This window comes from Danio rerio, chromosome 15, assembly GCF_052040795.2.
Source record: "Danio rerio strain M-AB ecotype USA chromosome 15, GRCz13ab, whole genome shotgun sequence".
Taxonomy (NCBI): Eukaryota; Metazoa; Chordata; class Actinopteri; order Cypriniformes; family Danionidae; genus Danio; species Danio rerio.
The window spans coordinates 568,349-591,240 of record NC_141035.1 but is presented as its reverse complement, the minus strand read 5'-3'; the positions used below and the strand labels follow the sequence as shown (position 1 = coordinate 591,240).

The 22,892-nt window shown below is 37.3% G+C and overlaps 1 protein-coding gene and 2 long non-coding RNA genes across 3 annotated transcripts; 2 read left to right on the top strand and 1 right to left on the bottom strand.

The window, feature by feature from the left end:
* The first annotated feature begins 499 nt into the window (after positions 1 to 499).
* si:ch73-144d13.7 lies at positions 500 to 19,178 on the top strand. The gene is made up of 3 exons (XM_087283646.1): positions 500 to 535; positions 17,162 to 17,274; positions 17,854 to 19,178. The coding sequence occupies exons 2-3, from the start codon at positions 17,199 to 17,201 to the stop codon at positions 18,774 to 18,776; spliced, it is 999 nt and encodes a 332-aa protein (XP_087139772.1). The 5' UTR covers positions 500 to 535; positions 17,162 to 17,198; the 3' UTR covers positions 18,777 to 19,178.
* On the bottom strand, positions 18,342 to 21,759 carry LOC147840485 (uncharacterized). Its single transcript, XR_015509005.1, has 2 exons — positions 20,200 to 21,759; positions 18,342 to 19,329 (listed from the first exon to the last, which is right to left on the bottom strand). It is a non-coding gene; the product is annotated as an uncharacterized LOC147840485 (long non-coding RNA).
* Positions 19,697 to 22,049, top strand: LOC147840484 (uncharacterized). The gene is made up of 2 exons (XR_015508972.1): positions 19,697 to 21,759; positions 21,806 to 22,049. It is a non-coding gene; the product is annotated as an uncharacterized LOC147840484 (long non-coding RNA).
* The last annotated feature ends 843 nt before the right edge of the window (positions 22,050 to 22,892 follow it).

Here is a 22,892-nt window from a genome sequence, read left to right as displayed (position 1 = left end):
TCAGTAACTTAGGCAGTATTGCAAAGTAATAAATAAATAGCCTAAATGAAAGGAACAAGAGGGACTAAAATCAGTCACCGGGTCTAATGCCCCCGGGATTAAAATGCCCCCTCAGTTATAACAACCCATGGCGCCTGCCTGAAGTGAACACTGATCCTGAAGGCTGCAGGTTAAGAGAAAATGTTATTAAATTTAACACAAATAACAGCGACTTTAACAGCTTCTAGAAAATGCTTCTTGGTTTAAACATCTAAAAAATAAAATAATTTTTTTTTGCAGTATAGGTGGATTCTCGTCCAGCCTAGTTATTGCTTGTTTTACTAGCAATCATAAAGCATAAATAATGAAGCATTTTTGTACGTTTATTTTGTTAGGTTAATGTTTTATTAATTATTGTTTATTTATTAATAAATTTATTTATTATTTATAGTATGTGTAATTCTAACGCGCTAACAAGACTCTTAATTTGACATGCCGCTTGACGTGATATAACAGCGCCGCACTGCTGCGTCTGCGGTGTCTCGGCTGAAGGAAGGTAACATTTTACAAGAACCATAAAACGATTGCTATTGAGTCCAAAACTAACGTGTGCTATGCAGTATTCATGAGCGTTATGTGTAACAGAAATGCTGCGTCTCATTTCACTCGTTATATCGTCAATCAGTTTAACAGAGACGCCAATTCAGTCACTGACAGAGACGAGAGAAGCGAAGCTTTAACAGGAACTCCGAGTCAACTGAACCGATTGATTCTCAAAGTGATTCAGTGCGTTTTGAATCGACTCGCGCTGGTTATTGACCATTTTTACACGATCCAGAATAGTTTGGCTCTTCAAAACTCATCCTGATGTCATAGCGACGGGTCTGTAAACTTAAACATGTTGGCTTCAAATAAAGAAGATGCGATGTGAAAGTATGCCCTTAAAATGATCTTACAAAAGTATTTTATTATATTGAGAAAAATAACAATAATGTAAAAATTAATATTGTAAAACAATCATTAGAAAAAAAAAAAGAATTAAAGCTGTTATGTAACTTACAGCTCCGGTTTCCCCCATGCGCTATAGGGGAATTGGGTAAGCTAAATTGGCCGTAGTGTATAAGTGTGTGTGTGTGTGTGTGTGTGTGTGTGTGTGTGTGTGTGTGTGTGTGTGTGTAAATGAGTGTGTGTGGGTGTTTTTCCAGCGGGTGGAAGGGCATCCGCTACGTGAAACATATGCTGGATAAATGGTGGTTCATTCCCCTGATTAATAAAAGGACTAAGCCGAAAAGAAAATGAATGAATGAGTAATTCTAATTCAACCTTTACCTTATGGACAAAGGCGGAGGGTGAACAATCTCCAGGGTAATGCTAGTATATGCGCTCCCCTTTAATGCATTTAAAAAGATTTGCGACTGACAAAGAAAAGGTTTTACAGAAGCACCACCTATCAACAAACGACTATAATATATTCAACACACATATTAAATCATTTTATTAAACTGACCTATAATATGATAATAATAAATATAATAAATTGTATATTATATTTTATTATAGATTAAAGGTAGCCTTCTGTCTGACTAACAAAAATGTGTTTTGGCATGGCAGTCAATATAAATAATAGCCACTGCTTACAGCAAAATCCTCCTTTTAGACCTGGCATTATAAGCGTTGATTTTGTCTTCGTTGTTAAGTCCGTTTATATATATATATATATATATATATATATATATATATATATATATATATATATATATATATTGTTGTAGTCAGAATTATTAATTATTATTATTATTTTAATTTTTTATTTCTTGTCTGATAATATTTGTTTTTCTGGAGAAAGTCTTATTTGTTTTATTTCGGCTAGAATAAAAGCAGTTTTTAATTTTTTAAACACCATTTTAAGGTCAATATTATTCGCCCCTTTAAGCTATATTTTTCTTAATAGCCTAAAGAACAAACCATCATTATACAGTAACTTGCCTAATTACCCTAACCTGCCTAGTTACCCTAATTACCCTAGTGAAGCCTTTAAATGTCACTTTAAGCTGTATACTAGTGTATTGAAGAATATCTAGTCTAATAATATTTACTGTCATCATGACAAAGAGAAAATAAATCAGTAGATTAGAAATGTGTTGGAGAAATCTGCTCTCCGTTACACAGAAATTGGGGGAAAAAATAAACTTTAACTGTATGTATATATATATATCAAAGTCAAGTAAAAGTCAGCTTTATTGTCAATTCAACCACATGTACAGGGCGTTTCAAGAATTGAAATTTCGTTACTCTCAGACCCTAGGTGACTAACATATAATATTAATACAAAAAGTAGAATTTTAGAAGGAAACTAGATTCTTAAAGTTTGAGAACAAACTTTGAGGCTGGCTTGTGAAAGCCTGACGGTAGTAGTTTATTTAAACAGTTTTAAAAAGTATGAAAAGATAGATAGATAGATAGATAGATAGATAGATAGATAGATAGATAGATAGATAGATAGATAGATGTTGTTAGCATGATTCTAGCATGAATTAGCATAATGTTAGCATGATTCTAGCATGAATTAGCATGTTGTAAGCATGATTCTAGCATGAATTAGCATGTTGTTAGCATGATTCTAGCATGATTTAGCATGTTATTAGCATGATTCTAGCATGATTTAGCATGTTGTTAGCATGATTCTAGCATGAATTAGCATGTTACTAGCATGATTCTAGCATGAATTAGCATGTTGTTAACATAATTCTAGCATGAATTAGCATGTTACTAGCATGATTCTAGTATGAATTAGCATGTTACTAGCACGATTCTAGCATGAATTAGCATGTTACTAGCATGATTCTAGCATGAATTAGCATGTACCTAGCATGATTTTAACATGAATTAGCATGTTACTAGCATGATTTTAGCATGAATTAGCACAATTCTAGCATGAATTAGCATGTTGTTAGCATGATTCTACCATGAATTAGCATGTTACTAGCATGATTCTAGCATGAATTAGCATGTTGTTAGCTTGATTCTAGCATGAATTAGTATGTTACTAGCATGATTCTAGCATGAATTAGCATGTTACTAGCATGATTCTAGCATGGATTAGCATGTTGTTAGCATGATTCTAGAATGAATTAGCATTTGACTAGCATGATTCTAGCATGAATTAGCATGTGACTAGCATGATTCTAGCATGAATTAGCATGTTGTTAGCATGATTCTAACATGAATAAGCATGCTACTAGCATGATTCTAGCACGAATTAGCATGTTGTTAGCATGATTCTAACATGAATTAGCATGTTACTAGCATGATTGTAGCATGAATTAGCATGTTGTTAGCATGATTCTAGCATGAATTAGCATGTTGTTAACATGATTCTAGCATGAATTAGCATGTGACTAGCATGATTGTAGCATGAATTAGCATGTTGTTAGCATGATTCTAACATAAATTAGCATGTTACTAGCATGAATTAGCATGTAACTAGCATGATTCTAGCATGAATTAGCATGTTGTTAGCATGATTCTAGTATGAATTAGCATGTGACTAGCATGATTCTAGCATGAATTAGCATGTTCTTAGCATGATTCTAGTATGAATTAGCATGTGACTAGCATGATTCTAGCATAAATTAGCATGTGACTAGCATGATTCTAGCATGAATTAGCATGTAACTAGCATGATTCTAGCATGAATTAGCATGTTCTTAGCATGATGGATAGATAGATAGAAAGATGATAGATAGATAGATAGATAGATAGATAGATGGATAGATGGATAGATAGATAGATAGAGGGATAGATAGATAGAGGTAGATAGATAGATAGATAGATAGATAGATAGGTAGAGGTAGATAGATAGATAGGTAGAGGTAGATAGATAGATAGATAGATAGATAGATAGATAGATAGATAGATAGATAGATAGATAGATAGATAGATGGTGTGCGAGCCTGATTCAAACAAGCCAACCCCCGCTTCTCTACGGTGTTCTGATGCTGAGATATAGCTGCTGTTATATCGTTGCTAGGTTAGTATGTTTTGTTGCTATGGAGTTGATTGACAGCTTAGACTGATGATGTATCAAAGCTTCTTGCCAGTATGAACAGTTAAAAACAACCCCCATGTCTCTATCACACTGCAGCATGACAATATCAGTCTGAACCTCTTTAATGGAAGTCTATGGGACAGTTGCTAGGGTGCAGTATCTGGTTGTTAGGGTGTGGCTAGAAAGTTAAAAGGCCATCAGTGATTGGCTGCTGGCTAAACTGAGTGAAATGAGCTCAGCCATTAGTCTGTAGGACAGTCAGATGCAAAGTTATGAGCTCACAAAGTTTGATCCCATGTAAAGTCAATGAGAGTCTTTTGCAATGGAAGTCTATGGGACGGTTTCTAGGGTCCAAAAGTGGTTGCTAGGGCGTGGCCAGAAAGTTTAAAGATGATCAGTCATTGGCAGTTTGATAGTCTGAGTTAAATGAGCCCAGTTAGAAGTCTGTGTGACATTCTGATGCGGAGTTATGAGGTCACAAAGTTTGGTCCAATGTTACGTCTATGGGATTTTTCCGACGGTCCCGGGACGTTTTTCGGAAAACCGAAAGTCGGATCAGTCGGAAAAGATATAGCAACTCGAGTCAGAATAGTTCGGAGGTCTGACCAGAGTTTGATGGTCATAGCTTGAAAGGCCTAGGACGAGATAGAGTTTAATTTTTAGTCTCAGAAGAAGAATAATAACTAGATTCTTAAAGTTTGAGAACAAACTTTGAGGCTGGCTTGTGAAAGCCTGACGGTGATAGTTTATTTAGTTTAAACAGTTTTAAAAAGTATGAAAAGATAGATAGATAGATAGATAGATAGATAGATAGATAGATAAATAGATAGATAGATAGATAGATAGATAGATAGATAGATAGATTAGCATGTTATTACCATGATTTTAACGTGAAATAGCATGTTGTTAGCATGATTCTAGCATGAATTAGCATGTTACTAGCATGATTTTAGCATGAATTAGCATGTTGTTAGCATGATTTTAGCATGAATTAGCATGTTACTAGCATGATTTTAGCATTAATTAGCATGTTGTTAGCATGATTTTAACATGAATTAGCATGTTGTTAGCACGATTCTAGCATGAATTAGCATGTTACTAGCATGATTCTAGCATGAATTAGCATGTTACTAGCATGATTTTAGCATGAATTAGCACAATTCTAGCATGAATTAGCATGTTGTTAGCATGATTCTAGCATGAATTAGCATGTTGTTAGCATGATTCTAGCATGATTTAGCATGTTACTAGCAAGATTCTAGCATGAATTAGCATGCTACTAGCATGATTCTAGCATAAATTAGCATGTTGTTAGCATGCTTCTAGCATGAATTAGCATGTTACTAGCATGATTCTAGCATGAATTAGCATGTTGTTAGCATGATTCTAACATGAATTAGCATGTTACTAGCATGATTCTAGCATGAATTAGCACGTTATTAGCATGATTCTAGCATGAATTAGCATGTTGTTAGCATGATTCTAACATGAATTAGCATGTTACTAGCATGATTCTAGCATGAATTAGCATGTTGTTAGCATGATTCAAGCATGAATTAGCATTTCACTAGCATGATTCTAGCATGAATTAGCATGTTGTTAGCATGATTCTAGCATGAATTAGCATGTTACTAGCATGATTCTAGCATTAATTAGCATGTTGTTAGCATGATTCTAGCATGAATTAGCATGTTATTAGCATGATTCTAGCATGAATTAGCATGTTGTTAGCATGATTCTAGCATGAATTAGCATGTTACTAGCATGATTCTAGCATGAATTAGCATGATGTTAGCACGATGCTAGCATGAATTAGCATGATATTAGCATGATTCTAGCATGAGTTAGCATGAATCTAGCATGAATTAGCATGTTGTTAGCATGATTCTAGCATGGATTAGCATGTTACTAGCATGATTTTAGCATAAATTAGCATGATTCTAGCATGAATTAGCATGTTGTTAGCATGATACTAGCATGAATTAGCATGTGACTAGCATGATTTTAGCATGAATTAGCATGTGACTAGCATGATTCTAGCATGAATTAGCATGTAACTAGCATGATTCTAGCATGAATTAGCATGTTGTTAGCATGATGGATAGATAGATAGATAGATAGATAGATAGATAGATAGATAGATAGATAGAGATAGATAAGTAGAGGTAGATAGATAGATAGATAGATAGATAGATAGATAGATAGATAGATAGATAGATAGATAGAGATAGATAGGTAGAGGTAGATAGATAGATAGATAGATAGATAGATAGATAGATAGATAGATAGATAGATAGATAGATAGATAGATAGATAGATAGATGGAATGCGAGCATGAGTCAAACAAGCCAACCCCCGCCTCTCTACGATGTTCTGATGCTGAGATATAGCTCGTGCCATATCGTTGCTAGGTTAGTCTGTTTTGTTGCTATGGAGTTGATTGACAGCTTAGACTGATGATGTATCAAAGCTTCTTGCCAGTATGAACAGTTAAAAACAACCCCCATGTCTCTATCACACTGCAGCATGACAATATCAGTCTGAACCTCTTTAATTGCAGTCTATGGGACAGTTGCTAGGGTGCAGTATCTGGTTGTTAGGGTGTGGCTAGAAAGTTAAAAGGCCATCAGTGATTGGCTGCTGGCTAGACTGAGTTAAATGAGCTCAGCCATTAGTCTGTAGGACAGTCTGATGCAGAGTTATGAGCTCACAAAGTTTGATCCCATGTTAAGTCAATGAGAGTCTTTTGCAATGGAAGTCTATGGGACGGTTTCTAGGGTCCAAAAGTGGTTGCTAGGGCGTGGCCAGAAAGTTTAAAGTAGGGTTGTAACAATATACCGGTATGACGGTTTACCACGATTTGAACGTGCACGATTATCATACCATGAACAATTGCATATTAACGGTTTTAACCCTTAAAGACCGAGACAGCCGCCCGCGGCTAAAAATAAGTATTGCTCTAAAATGTTTAATAACTTTTGATCCGCTGATCCGATTCATACAATTCAAAGATTGGCATAAAGAAGAGAATCTCAGCTTTCCAGTGTTGTATCACATAACATTCGCGGACTTTCAGAGGCTCTGGAATCAGTGTGGTTACGTCATCAACATTTGACAACGCTGATTTGACAAAGAAACGCTCGTCACTGTGTCTCCGGACAAATCAGACATGATACATTGATGCATTGTCCCTCCTCCATGCCCAGATTGGTTCAAACTCGCTATATCACAACCAATAAGCATAGGTTTCGCTTTTGTTTGTGGACCAAGCTTTTTGAACAACACGGAATGAGAGATAGGCATACATTTATGCGCGGCTAAATAAAACGCAAAAAAAAAAGTTTTGCATGAAATAATTCTCATACTAAGTACTTTTGCATGCACAGCAGCACAGAAACATGACAAAACAGTGACACAGCAAAGACGAACTGCTGCTCTTGCTGTTTTCAAAAGACGCAAATGAAGATGCAGCTGTTTGTCTGCATTGCAGACAACCATATCCAAATCCATATCCACAGACAACCATATCCATGCTGGCACATAAAACCTAAGGATGTTCCATATTGAATCTAGTTTCGTTATGTAACTATTTATAGTATAGTAAATATTTATATCTATTTTTTACTGAGGATTTGCACCATGTTTATTTGGACTTTATTTGGACTTTGACACATTATTTATTATTTTCTTATTTTTATTTGTTCATTGTAAGTAGTGTTGTTTATAGTAACTAAAAATATATTATTTGGAAAAAGTCAAATTTGCTTCACTGTTCTATTATTTTGTAACATTTGTAACATACCGTATACCGCAAAACCGTCAAACCGTGGTATTGTTTTAGACGATTATCATACCGTGAAAAATTCATACCGTTACAACCCTAGTTTAAAGGTGATCAGTCATTGGCAGTTTGATAGTCTGAGTTAAATGAGCCCAGTTAGAAGTCTGTGTGACATTCTGCTGCGGAGTTATTAGGTCACAAAGTTTGATCCAATGTTACGTCTATGGGATTTTTCCGACGGTCCCGGGACGTTTTTCGGGAAACCGAAAGTCGGATCAGTCGGAAAGGATATAGCAACTCGAGTCAGAATAGTTCGGAGGCCTGACCCAAGTTTGATGGTCATAGCTTGAATGGCCTAGGAGGAGATAGAGTTTAATTTTTAGTCTCAGAAGAAGAATAATATAGAAAAATAAAAATAACTAGATTCTTAAAGTTTGAGAACAAACTTTGAGGCTGGCTTGTGAAAGCCTGACGGTAATAGTTTATTTAAACAGTTTTAAAAAGTATGAAAAGATAGATGGATGGATGGATGGATGGATGGATGGATGGATGGATGGATGGATGGATGGATGGATGGATGGATGGATGGATGGATAGATAGATAGATGTTGTTAGCATGATTCTAGCATGAATTAGTATAATGTTAGCATGATTCTAGCATGAATTAGCATGTTGTTAGCATGATTCTAGCATGAATTAGCATGTTGTTAGCCTGATTCTAGCATGATTTAGCATGTTGTTAGCATGATTCTAGCATGATTTAGCATGTTGTTAGCACAATTCTAGCATGAATTAGCATGTTACTAGCATGATTCTAGCATGAATTAGCATGTTGTTAGCATAATTCTAGCATGAATTAGCATGTTACTAGCATGATTCTAGTATGAATTAGCATGTTACTAGCACGATTCTAGCATGAATTAGCATGTTACTAGCATGATTCTAGCATGAATTAGCATGTTACTAGCATGATTTTAGCATGAATTAGCACGATTCTAGCATGAATTAGCATGTGACTAGCATGATTCTAGCATGAATTAGCATGTTGTTAGCATGATTCTAGTATGAATTAGCATGTGACTGGCATGATTCTAGCATGAATTAGCATGTGACTAGCATGATTCTAGCATGAATTAGCATGTTGTTAGCATAATTCTAGCATGAATTAGCATGTTACTAGCATGATTCTAGCATGAATTAGCATGTTACTAGCACGATTTTAGCATGAATTAGCATGTTACTAGCATGATTCTAGCATGAATTAGCATGATTCTAGCATGAATTAGCATGTTGTTAGCATGATTCTAGCATGAATTAGCATGTTACTAGCATGATTCTAGCATGAATTAGCATGTTACTAGCACGATTTTAGCATGAATTAGCATGTTACTAGCATGATTTTAGCATGAATTAGCATGATTCTAGCATGAATTAGCATGTTGTTAGCATGATTCTAGCATGAATTAGCATGTTACTAGCATGATTCTAGCATGAATTATCATGTTGTTAGCATGATTCTAGCATGAATTAGTATGTTACTAGCATGATTCTAGCATGAATTAGCATGTTACTACCATGATTCTAGCATGAATTAGCATGTTGTTAGCACGATTCTAGCATGAATTAGCATTTGACTAGCATGATTCTAGCATGAATTAGCATGTGACTAGCATGATTCTAGCATGAATTAGCATGTTGTTAGCATGATTCTAGCATGAATTAGCATGTTACTAGCATGATTTTAGCACGAATTAGCATGTTGTTAGCATGATTCTAACATGAATTAGCATGTTACCGGCATGATTCTAGCATGAATTAGCATGTTGTTAGCATGATTCTAGCATGAATTAGCATGTGACTAGCATGATTCTAGCATGAATTAGCATGTTGTTAGCATGATTCTAGTATGAATTAGCATGTGACTGGCATGATTCTAGCATGAATTAGCATGTGACTAGCATGATTCTAGCATGAATTAGCATGTAACTAGCATGATTCTAGCATGAATTAGCATGTGACTAGCATGATTCTAGCATGAATTAGCATGTAACTAGCATGATTCTAGCATGATTTAGCATGCTGTTAGCATGATGGATAGATAGATAGATAGATAGATAGATAGATAGATAGATAGAGGTAGATAGATAGATAGATAGATAGATAGATAGATAGATAGATAGATAGATAGATAGATAGACAGATAGATAGATAGATAGATAGATAGATAGATAGATAGATAGATAGATAGATAGATAGATAGATAGATGATAGATAGATAGATAGATAGATAGATAGATAGATAGATAGATAGATACATAGATGATAGATGATAGATAGATAGATAGATGATAGATAGATAGATAGATAGATAGATAGATAGATAGATAGAGTGCGAGCATGAGTCAAACAAGCCAACCCCCGCCTCTCTACGATGTTCTGATGTTGAGATATAGCTGCTGTTATATCGTTGCTAGGTTAGTCTGTTTTGTTGCTATGGAGTTGATTGACAGCTTAGACTGATGATGTATCAAAGCTTCTTGCCAGTATGAACAGTTAAAAACAACCCCCATGTCTCTATCACACTGCAGCATGACAATATCAGTCTGAACCTCTTTAATGGCAGTCTATGGGACAGTTGCTAGGGTGCAGTATCTGGTTGTTAGGGTGTGGCTGGAAGGTTAAAAGGCCATCAGTGATTGGCTGCTGGCTAGACTGAGTTAAATGAGTTTAATCATTAGTCTGTAGGACAGTCTGATGCAGAGTTATGAGCTCACAAAGTTTGATCCCATGTAAAGTCAATGAGAGTCTTTTGCAATGGAAGTCTATGGGACGGTTTCTAGGGTCCAAAAGTGGTTGCTAGGGCGTGGCCAGAAAGTTTAAAGGTGATCAGTCATTGGCAGTTTGATAGTCTGAGTTAAATGAGCCCAGTTAGAAGTCTGTGTGACATTCTGATGCGGAGTTATGAGGTCACAAAGTTTGATCCAATGTTACGTCTATGGGATTTTTCCGACGGTCCCGGGACGTTTTTCGGGAAACCGAAAGTCGGATCAGTCGGAAAGGATATAGCAACTCGAGTCAGAATAGTTCGGAGGTCTGACCCGAGTTTGATGGTCATAGCTTGAAAGGTCTAGGTGGAGATAGAGTTTAATTTTTAGTCTCAGAAGAAGAATAATAATATTAACTAGATTCTTAAAGTTTGAGAACAAACTTTGAGGCTGGCTTGTGAAAGCCTGACGGTAATAGTTTATTTAGTTTAAACAGTTTTTAAAAGTATGAAAAGATAGATAGATAGATAGATAGATAGATAGATAGATAGATAGATAGATAGATAGATAGATAGATAGATAGATAGATAGATAGATAGATAGATAGATAGATTAGCATGTTATTACCATGATTTTAACGTGAAATAGCATGTTGTTAGCATGATTCTAGCATGAATTAGCATGTTACTAGCATAATTTTAGCATGAATTAGCATGTTGTTAGCATGATTTTAGCATGAATTAGCATGTTACTAGCATGATTTTAGCAATAATTAGCATGTTGTTAGCATGATTTTAACATGAATTAGCATGTTGTTAGCACGATTCTAGCATGAATTAGCATGTTGTTAGCATGATTCTAGCATGAATTAGCACGTTGTTAGCATGATTCTAGCATGATTTAGCATGTTACTAGCAAGATTCTAGCATGAATTAGCATGCTACTAGCATGATTCTAGCATAAATTAGCATGTTGTTAGCATGCTTCTAGCATGAATTAGCATGTTACTAGCATGATTCTAGCATGAATTAGCATGTTACTAGCATGATTCTAGCATGAATTAGCATGTTGTTAGCATGATTCTAGCATGAATTAGCATTTCACTAGCATGATTCTAGCATGAATTAGCATGTTGTTAGCATGATTCTAGCATGAATTAGCATGTTGTTAGCATGATTCTAGCATGAATTAGCATGTTGTTAGCATGATTCTAGCATGAATTAGCATGTTACTAGCATGATTCTAGCATGAATTAGCATGTTGTTAGCATGATTCTAGCATGAATTAGCATGTTGTTAGCATGATTCTAGCATGAATTAGCATGTTACTAGCATGATTCTAGCATGAATTAGCATGTTGTTAGCATGATTATAGCATAAATTAGCATGTTACTAGCATGATTCTAGCATGAATTAGCATGTTGTTAGCACAATGCTAGCATGAATTAGCATGATACTAGCATGATTCTAGCATGAATTAGCATGAATCTAGCATGAATTAGCATGTTGTTAGCATGATTCTAGCATGGATTAGCATGTTACTAGCATGATTCTAGCATAAATTAGCATGATTCTAGCATGAATTAGCACGTTGTTAGCATGATTCTAGCATGAATTAGCATGTGACTAGCATGATTCTAGCATGAATTAGCATGTAACTAGCATGATTCTAGCATGAATTAGCATGTTGTTAGCATGATGGATAGATAGATAGATAGATAGATAGATAGATAGATAGATAGATAGATAGGTAGAGGTAGATAGATAGATAGATAGATAGATAGATAGATAGATAGATAGATAGATAGATAGATGGTCTAAGAGCATGAGTCAAACAAGCCAACCCCCGCCTCTCTACGATGTTCTGATGCTGAGATATAGCTGGTGCCATATCGTTGCTAGGTTAGTCTGTTTTGTTGCTATGGAGTTGATTGACAGCTTAGACTGATGATGTATAAAAGCTTCTTGCCAGTATGAACAGTTAAACACAACCCCCATGTCTCTATCACACTGCAGCATGACAATATCAGTCTGAACCTCTTTAATTGCAGTCTATGGGACAGTTGCTAGGGTGCAGTATCTGGTTGTTAGGGTGTGGCTAGAAAGTTAAAAGGCCATCGGTGATTGGCTGCTGGCTAGACTGAGTTAAATGAGCCTAGCCATTAGTCTGTAGGACAGTCTGATGCAGAGTTATGAGCTCACAAAGTTTGATCCCATGTAAAGTCAATGAGAGTCTTTTGCAATGGAAGTCTATGGGACGGTTTCTAGGGTCCAAAAGTGGTTGCTAGGGCGTGGCCAGAAAGTTTAAAGGTGATCAGTCATTGGCAGTTTGATAGTCTGAGTTAAATGAGCCCAGTTAGAAGTCTGTGTGACATTCTGATGCGGAGTTATGAGGTCACAAAGTTTGATCCAATGTTACGTCTATGGGATTTTTCCGACGGTCCCGGGACGTTTTTCGGGAAACCGAAAGTCGGATCAGTCGGAAAGGATATAGCAACTCGAGTCAGAATAGTTCGGAGGTCTGACCCAAGTTTGATGGTCATAGCTTGAATGGCCTAGGACGAGATAGAGTTTAATTTTTAGTCTCAGAAGAAGAATAATATAGAAAAATAATAATAAGTTTAATAGGATAACAGTAGTCTGGCTTGCTACACAAGCCAGCCTAATAATAAAAATAACTAGATTCTTAAAGTTTGAGAACAAACTTTGAGGCTGGCTTGTGAAAGCCTGACGGTAATAGTTTATTTAGTTTAAACAGTTTTAAAAAGTATGAAAAGATAGATAGATAGATAGATAGATAGATAGATAGATAGATAGATAGATAGATAGATAGATAGATAGATAGAGAGAGAGATAGATAGATTAGCATGTTATTAGCATGATTTTAACGTGAAATAGCATGTTGTTAGCATGATTCTAGCATGAATTAGCATGTTACTAGCATGATTTTAGCATGAATTAGCATGTTGTTAGCATGATTTTAGCATAAATTAGCATGTTACTAGCATGATTCTAGCATGAATTAGCATGTTGTTCGCATGATTCTAGCATGAATTAGCATGTTGTTAGCACGATTCTAGCATGAATTAGCATGTTACTAGCATGAATTAGCATGTACCTAGCATGATTTTAACATGAATTAGCATGTTACTAGCATGATTTTAGCATGAATTAGCATGTTGTTAGCATAATTCTAGCATGAATTAGCACGTTGTTAGCATGATTCTAGCATGAATTAGCATGTTACTAGCATGATTCTAGCATGAATTAGCATGTTACTAGCATGATTCTAGCATGATTTAGCATGTTGTTAGCATGCTTTTAGCATGAATTAGCATGTTACTAGCATGATTCTAGCATGAATTAGCATGTTGTTAGCATGATTTTAGCATGAATTAGCATGTTACTAGAATGATTTTAGCAATAATTAGCATGTTGTTAGCATGATTTTAACATGAATTAGCATGTTGTTAGCACGATTCTAGCATGAATTAGCATGTTACTAGCATGATTCTAGCATGAATTAGCACAATTCTAGCATGAATTAGCATGTTACTAGCATGATTCTAGCATGAATTAGCATGTTGTTAGCATGATTTTAGCATGAATTAGCATGTTACTAGCATGATTTTAGCAATAATTAGCATGTTGTTAGCATGATTTTAACATGAATTAGCATGTTGTTAGCACGATTCTAGCATGAATTAGCATGTTACTAGCATGATTCTAGCATGAATTAGCACAATTCTAGCATGAATTAGCATGTTGTTAGCATGATTCTAGCATGAATTAGCATGTTGTTAGCATGATTCTAGCATGATTTAGCATGTTACTAGCAAGATTCTAGCATGAATTAGCATGCTACTAGCATGATTCTAGCATAAATTAGCATGTTGTTAGCATGCTTCTAGCATAAATTAGCATGTTACTAGCATGATTCTAGCATGAATTAGCATGTTGTTAGCATGATTCTAACATGAATTAGCATGTTACTAGCATGATTTAGCATGTTGTTAGCATGATTCTAGCATGAATTAGCATTTCACTAGCATGATTCTAGCATGAATTAGCATGTTGTTAGCATGATTCTAGCATGAACTAGCATGTTGTTAGCATGATTCTAGCATGAATTAGCATGTTGTTAGCATGATTCTAACATGAATTAGCATGTTACTAGCATGATTCTAGCATGAATTAGCATGTTGTTAGCATGATTCTAGCATGAATTAGCATGTTACTAGCATGATTCTAGCATGAATTAGCATGTTGTTAGCACGATGCTAGCATGAATTAGCATGATACTAGCATGATTCTAGCATGAATTAGCATGTTACTAGCATGAATCTAGCATGAATTAGCATGTTGTTAGCATGATTCTAGCATGGATTAGCATGTTACTAGCATGATTTTAGCATAAATTAGCATGATTCTAGCATGAATTAGCATGTTGTTAGCATGATTCTAGCATGAATTAGCATGTGACTAGCATGATTCTAGCATGAATTAGCATGTTGTTAGCATGATGGATAGATAGATAGATACATAGATAGATAGATAGATAGATAGATAGATAGATAGATAGATAGATAGATAGATAGATAGATAGATAGATAGATAGATAGATAGATAGATAGATAGATAGATACAGACAGACAGACAGACAGATAGATAGATAGATAGATAGGTAAAGGTAGATAGATAAAGGTAGATAGATAGATAGATAGATAGATAGATAGATAGATAGATAGATAGATAGATAGAGAGATAGATAGATAGATAGATAGATAGATAGATAGATAGATAGATAGATAGATGGTGTAAGAGCATGAGTCAAACAAGCCAACCCCCGCCTCTCTACGATGTTCTGATGCTGAGATATAGCTGGTGCCATATCGTTGCTAGGTTAGTCTGTTTTGTTGCTATGGAGTTGATTGACAGCTTAGACTGATGATGTATCAAAGCTTCTTGCCAGTATGAACAGTTAAACACAACCCCCATGTCTCTATCACACTGCAGCATGACAATATCAGTCTGAACCTCTTTAATTGCAGTCTATGGGACAGTTGCTAGGGTGCAGTATCTGGTTGTTAGGGCGTGGCTAGAAAGTTAAAAGGCCATCGGCGATTGGCTGCTGGCTAGACTGAGTTAAATGAGCTCAGCCATTAGTCTGTAGGACAGTCAGATGCAAAGTTATGAGCTCACAAAGTTTGATCCAATGTAAAGTCAATGAGAGTCTTTTGCAATGGAAGTCTATGGGACGGTTTCTAGGGTCCAAAAGTGGTTGCTAGGGCGTGGCCAGAAAGTTTAAAGGTGATCAGTCATTGGCAGTTTGATAGTCTGAGTTAAATGAGCCCAGTTAGAAGTCTGTGTGACATTCTGATGCGGAGTTATGAGGTCACAAAGTTTGATCCAATGTTACGTCTATGGGATTTTTCCGACGGTCCCGGGACGTTTTTCGGAAAACCGAAAGTCGGATCAGTCGGAAAAGATATAGCAACTCGAGTCAGAATAGTTCGGAGGTCTGACCCGAGTTTGATGGTCATAGCTTGAATGGCCTAGGACGAGATAGAGTTTAATTTTTAGTCTCAGAAGAAGAATAATAATATTAATAATAATAAGTTTAATAGGATAACAGTAGTCTGGCTTGCTACACAAGCCAGCCTAATAATAATAAGTTTAATAGGATAACAGTAGTCTGGCTTGCTACACAAGCCAGCCTAATAATATTAAGTTTAATAGGATAACAGTAGTCTGGCTTGCTACACAAGCCAGCCTAATTACAATAAATAAAATTAATCTATATAATGAATGTATATATATATGAATAAATAATAATAATTAATAAATTAAATGTCATCTAAAAATATACATATAAAATAAGAAATTGTAAACAATACGATTAACCAGAGTTGTGCATATGTAGTCATGCACACGTCTGTATTTAAACATTGACAGCTAAATATTATGTGAGTGGCTTAATTGATGCAGCTCAGGAGACAATTCTCAAATCTCAAAATGCATTTGGAGATTCCAAGTGGATCTGCACACTGGTGGTGGTGTGGAGAGACCCTGTCATGATTGTGAAGCGCTTTGTGTGTACGGCCAAACACAATAAATGCGCTATATAAACACACTTATCACATTTGATTCATTTAAATAACCAGTTTTGCTTTACACCGCAGGATTGAGAAACTTTAATGCTGTCGTAGCAAATCCACACTACATGCAAAATTTATTTAATTAAATACTATATTGTTGCCTTGTCAAGTAGGCTACTACAGATGATTATCGTGTATCGTTTAACAAACCGCTTTATACACTGGAATGTTATGTCATATTGTTCACATAGCTGAAAATTGGATAATAACTAGACAATGTCATTAATATTATACTGTTGTCTTGGGTAGCTAGCTAGCTGCATTGCTGATCAACTTGCGGATAGAGGTAGAAAAGCGATGTATGAAGAACAGAGCTAGCAAACTACCTGCAGATGCTTTCATTCAGAGTTTGTTGATTGAGACACAGCCAGAGGTTTAGTTTGGTTAGTTTTCCTCAGTGTTAACGAAGGTCTTCATCTTGATCTCGACAGAGTGGCCAAACCCACAGGAAAGCAGATTATTATACCGATGGCGTTTATTAAAGAGGAGAGTGAAGACGTGGAGATTGAAGAAGTCAAACATGAAGATCCTGAGGAGCAAACAGGTTGGTTTTCATTCTCAAAGATCCACAGATAAACCGTAATATTTCCTTTCCTTAAGCATAAGAGTCATCACATCACACATGAAATCAGCTGATGTAAGTCTAAACAGAACCATCATTCAGTGTGACGTTACAAACAAAATACACTCAAGTACAGAAAGGAATGAACACTTAATTATGTATTGACAGTATTATAATAAAACCACTCAAACAACAGACTTAAAGTTCTCAAGTTAAAGCTGCCGTATGTCAGTTTTTGTCTCTTCGAAAGCATGAAAATACCATAAAATGTTTGCAGATATTTAAGAAACATGCCAAATGAACATTCCTCTTTATTCAATTCAAGTATCTTTAATTCTCTAGAGCTTTTTACATTTTAGATAGTGTCAAAGCAGCTTAAAGGGCATTGAACCCCCCGTTTCAGCAGGGTGTTTTCACACCTCTAGTTTGGAAAAAGCCGGTTTTTGTGTGTACAGGCAGGTGTGTTTGATTTGGTTTGAAACTGAAATCTGCAGGAAGGTGGCTCTCTAGGAACAGGATTGGCCACCCCTTTGCTAAAGCATGCGCTTCTTTGTGTCTTAGACCTGATGATCCTGAAGGAAGAAACTCAACATCTGAATGAAATCGAAGAGAGAGATCTGCAAGATGATGTGATGAATATGGGAAAGTCTTTCAGTGGTTCAAAGTTTAAAAAGCCTCAGAAGAAAGGTAATTTTACCTGTAAGGTGTGCGGAAGGAGTTTCAGTAAGAAGGGAATTCTTAAAGTGCACATGATCGTTCACACCAGAGAGAAGCCGTTCACCTGCCGGCAGTGTGGACAGAGCTTCCCACGCAAGGAAAGTTTAAAGATTCACATGAACATTCACACCGGAGAGAAGCCGTTCACATGCGTTCATTGCGGAAAGAGCTTCGCACACAAAGGAACCCTTTATACACACACGAAAATCCACAGCGGAGAGAAGACGTACTCCTGCAAACTGTGTGGGAAGACGTTGAATCGGAAAGGCAATCTACAGACTCACATGAGAGTTCACACCGGAGAGAAGCCGTTCACCTGCGCTCAGTGCCCAAAGAGTTTCACACGCAAAGAAAGCCTCAATAAGCACATGTTGTCTCATTTCCGAGAGAGCCATTTCAAGTGCCGTCAGTGTGGAGAGACCTTCACGGACAGGTTTCAGCTCGAGAGTCACGTGGGAGCTCACATCGGACGGGAGCTCTTAATGTGCCGTCTCTGTGGAATTGGCTGCACAAACAAAGCAAACCTCAAGATTCACATGAGAGTTCACACGGGGGAGAAACCGTACAGCTGCCAACACTGCGGGAAGAGCTTCTCTCGACCAACAACTCTTAAAAACCACAGCAGGATCCACACCGGGGAGAAGCCGTACACCTGCACTCAGTGTGGACGGAGCTTCACGCACAGAGGAAACTTTAATACCCACAGACGGATCCACACTGGAGAGAGGCCTTTCAGGAGCCTTCCATGCAGCGTCACTGTGGAGTAAGATACGCAAGATACTCGCTCTGAACTAACACAAGACCTACAGATCCGGCAGCTAGCTCTCTGTAACTCTCACATGGTCGCCCGCTGAGCGAAGCAGGGCTGCGCCTGGTCAGTACCTGGATGGGAGACCACATGGGAACACTAGGTTGCTGCCGGAAGTGGTGTTAGTGAGGCCAGCAGGGGGCGCTCAACCTGTGGTCTGTGTGGGTCCTAACCCCCCAGTATAGTGAAGGGGACTCTATACTGCTCAGTGAGCGCCGTCTTTCAGATGAGACGTTAAACCGAGCTCCTGACTCTGTGGTCGTTAAAAATCCCAGGATGTCCTACGAAAAAGAGTAGGCCCAAATAGGGTAGCTTCTTGTTTTCAGAAATAATGTCAAGATTAAATGAGGTTTTGCTTAAATCTGCCAGTGGGGTACGCTAAATAATGTCATTCACTCATTTTCCTTCAGCTTAGTTCCTTTATTCATCAGCAGTCACCACAATGGAATGAACCGCCAACTTATCCAGCATATGTTTTACATAGTGTATGCCCTTCCAGCTGCAACCCAGCACTGGGAAACACCCATACACACTCATGTAAATATATGTTATACAAACTATACCTATTACAACTCCAGTGAACCAATAGGATCCTAGGCGGACCCAATTGTCATGGGGGAACCGATTTTTTTACCACACCGGTCCTCCAGGACCAAGATTGGACACCACTGCCTTACAGCAAGAAGGTCGGTGATTCAAGACTCGGCTGGGTCAGTGTGTGTTTCTGTGTGGAGTTTGCATGTTCTCCCCGCGTTCGTGTGAGTTTCCTCCTGGTGCTCCGGTTTCCCCTACAGTCCAAACACATGCACTATGTAAAGAATGTACGTGTGTGTGAATGAAAGTGTATGAGTGTTTCCCAGTGTTGGGTTGCAGCTGGAAGGGCATCCGCTGCGTAAAACAAATGCTGGAATAGTTGGTGGTTCATTCCTCTGTGGCGACCCCTGATGAATAAAGGGATTAAGCTGAAAAGTTTGGCAGTGTGCTGCAGCCATCAAATCTTATTACTTGTTAATAAGAGGAATTAATGAATTCAGAAATCACACAAGCATCTTGGAAAACATCACATTTATTTTGCATATGGGGCCAACACTTCCCGACCCTGTATAGTAATGCTTGTTTTACCTTTTTTTTGTGTAGAAATTCTTTCAAAAGATGTTGGGATGCAAGAAAATGAAAAGTCAGGGCTCCAACCAAGAATTGTGGATGCGCTTGTGCTAAAATGAAACTATAAATCGTTAGTGATTATATATTCATTCATTCATTCATTCATTCGCTGTTCATCTTAGTCCTCTTTAATCAGGGGTCTCCACAGCAGAATGACCCGCCAATTTATCCAGCATATGTTTTATACAGCGGATGCCCTTCCAGCTGCAATCCAACACTGGGAAACACCCATACACACTTGCGTTCATACACACTCATACACTACAGCCAATTTAGTTCATCAATCCCCCTTTGGATTTACCCACTGCGCCACCATGTCACCCAAGTAGAATAATCATACGTTTTAATTAAACGTTTACAGAACACACACACACACACACACACACACACATGCAGTCAGTTGCCTGTAAATATATAGATATGCAATATCACTGTTTAATAGGACACACACACACCACACCCATCAGAGATGTTATTCATACTGAATATGAAACTATCTTACTCAATCACCTGTCATTGTCACCTATCGGTTGGTGGATGTGTTCCTTATCAAGACACACACACTGGAGAAACACGCTGAACAGTATAGGGCTGAACAGAAATAAAAGTGATCGCTCATTACAGTTTTTTCCAACCGCTTCCAGAACGAAACTACCCAGCAGATCTCCACAACCAGAAGCTGCTTCTCAGCCTGAACTCACTTTTCAATTGAATTAAACACTTTTTTTTTAAAACACTACACACAGTACTGGGAAACACCCACACACACACTGGGAAATATTACAGTATAATATGCTGCATACATTTTCTGTTTACTATGGAAGATACTTTATGTGTGTGACTGTTTAAATGAGGAGATTTAGTTTTGACAGGAGTTTTGGGAGATGTGAGCTTATGTAAGTGAGCTGTAGTGTTGTGCTGTAAGACGATTTGAGAAGTGTTGAGAATGTAATTCCTGTTTCAAGAAATGAGCCAAACCAATGGAGAAAACTGGTGATATTATGTTCAGCTGGTTTAACACAATTTTTGTTTTTTTTGATGTACAAGCACAACAGAGACATGCTCTATTCGGTTTATTAGATGGCATCAACATTCAGTCAGTGAAAGTCAGAGAATTCTTTATGTGGCTTAAAGAGGAATCCTGAAAGGCAGGGTTCAACAATAAGGATTGCCCGATGGCCCAGGGCCAGCGTGAGAGATGCTCGGGACAGTAGATAGAATTGTTACTGGCCCAATCGGGGTAGTGCTGCCTTGTCGCTAAATTTTAATAGACGACAACATGACCGCAACGTCAAATTATGAGGCTAAAAGAAAACGTCTGTTTCTAACGTTGTGGAAACATTTAAATGGGTACAACATAATAAAAAAAATATGTTTTGCATAGTTTGCCATCACTTTCAAGTCAGCCACCTTTAGTTTTGCAGTAAAATACCTGCACATTTTCCCTTACTGCTGTATTTTACTGCTAAATATTTTAACATTTTTCAAATATTTAAATTCTACATTCACAGACATTATTTTCATTTATTCATTTTCTTTTCCGCTTCGTCCCTTTATTAATCTGGAGTCGCCACAGCGGAATGAACCGCCAGACATTATTTTGTGGCACAATATTTAATATATTTGGCTAATGAATAGCAATGAACTTTTTTATTTCGTTGGTGGGGCCAGTGAAAATTTAGGCAGGGCAAGTGAAACTCGGAACCATTGGTCCAATCGGGCCAGTAGGAAAAATCCCTAGTGTTGAACCCCGCTGATAGGCCTTAATTCACTTCCATGTGTCACAAAACGCTGTTCTATTTGGAGTTTTTGTCTTGTTTTTAGTATAAATATCAAAAAAAATTAATCGAGGAATTTTTGAAGTCAAGAAAAAATATATTGTCATATTTTTAGTAATGAGTCGAAATGAAGTGAGTTGTTCCTTTAAAAAAAAAAAAGCAAAATAATCTGCCAATGGAAGAGGCAAAATAAACTTCAAATGAAAAACAGGATGTTTAAGGGGGAAAATATCCTATTTGGACATTAATGTGGAACATTATTATTTAATATTACATTTCAAGAGTTCACACTTAGCTGATGATTTATAAAAGCTTGTTTGGCTTGCTGTCCCGGGAGAGAGTCCCGAGCTCAAGGGCTCATCGAGCCCGGGGCTTCCTCCCGTTGGCAGAGCAAGAGGGGAGCCTGAGCTTGGTGGATCTCAGAACTCCCCTGCTGCGGTAGCTAAGGGAACAGAGGGATTAGACAAATGCTTGATTGTTATGTATGTTGAATGTCTTTGGATGGTGGGAGGAAACCGGAGAACCAGGGCCGGCAGTGTTCTTGCTGTGGGGCTCACAGTGTTAACCACTGGGCCGCCGTGCCGCCCAATCACAGGTAAAGGAGGAGAATAGGGGAGGTGGGGGGTTTTTCCAAACGAAGATAAAATGAGCTGAAAACTGCGGCTATTTACAATAGCTTACGGCTCATGTGATTGGAAGATAGTGATTAGCAAATACGGGACCGCCGTGATAAATCATAAGCACGTGATCCTCTCGAAATTAGTTTATGAATAAACCTCACTTAATTTATTTACAAACTATCACAATATAACTACACAGTAGTTTTAAAGGTCATACACACAACATGCATAATAACAGCAACTAAACAAGACACAAAGCAGAATTTCCTGAAATTAATTTGGATATTTCAATTTGTGAATTCCCTCGGTTCCAGCTCGCATCTCAGCCTGCCTGTTGGATATTTCACACTGGATGAAAGATCATCATCTTCAGCTGAACCTCGCAAAAACGGAAATGCTTGTAGTTTCTGCCAACCCGACTCTACACCATAACATTTCAATCCAGATGGACAGGGCAACCATTACTGCATCCAAAATGGTGAAAAGCCTTGGAGTAACGATTGATGACCAGCT

What these genes read in the sequence shown, in the direction of transcription:
- si:ch73-144d13.7 (XM_087283646.1), top strand. Translation starts at nt 17,199, where the DNA reads ATGGCGTTTATTAAAGAGGAGAGTGAAGACGTGGAGATTGAAGAAGTC. An exon ending in AGATCCTGAGGAGCAAACAG is followed by an intron (nt 17,275 to 17,853) that starts GTTGGTTTTCAT and finishes TTTGTGTCTTAG; the next exon opens with ACCTGATGATCCTGAAGGAA.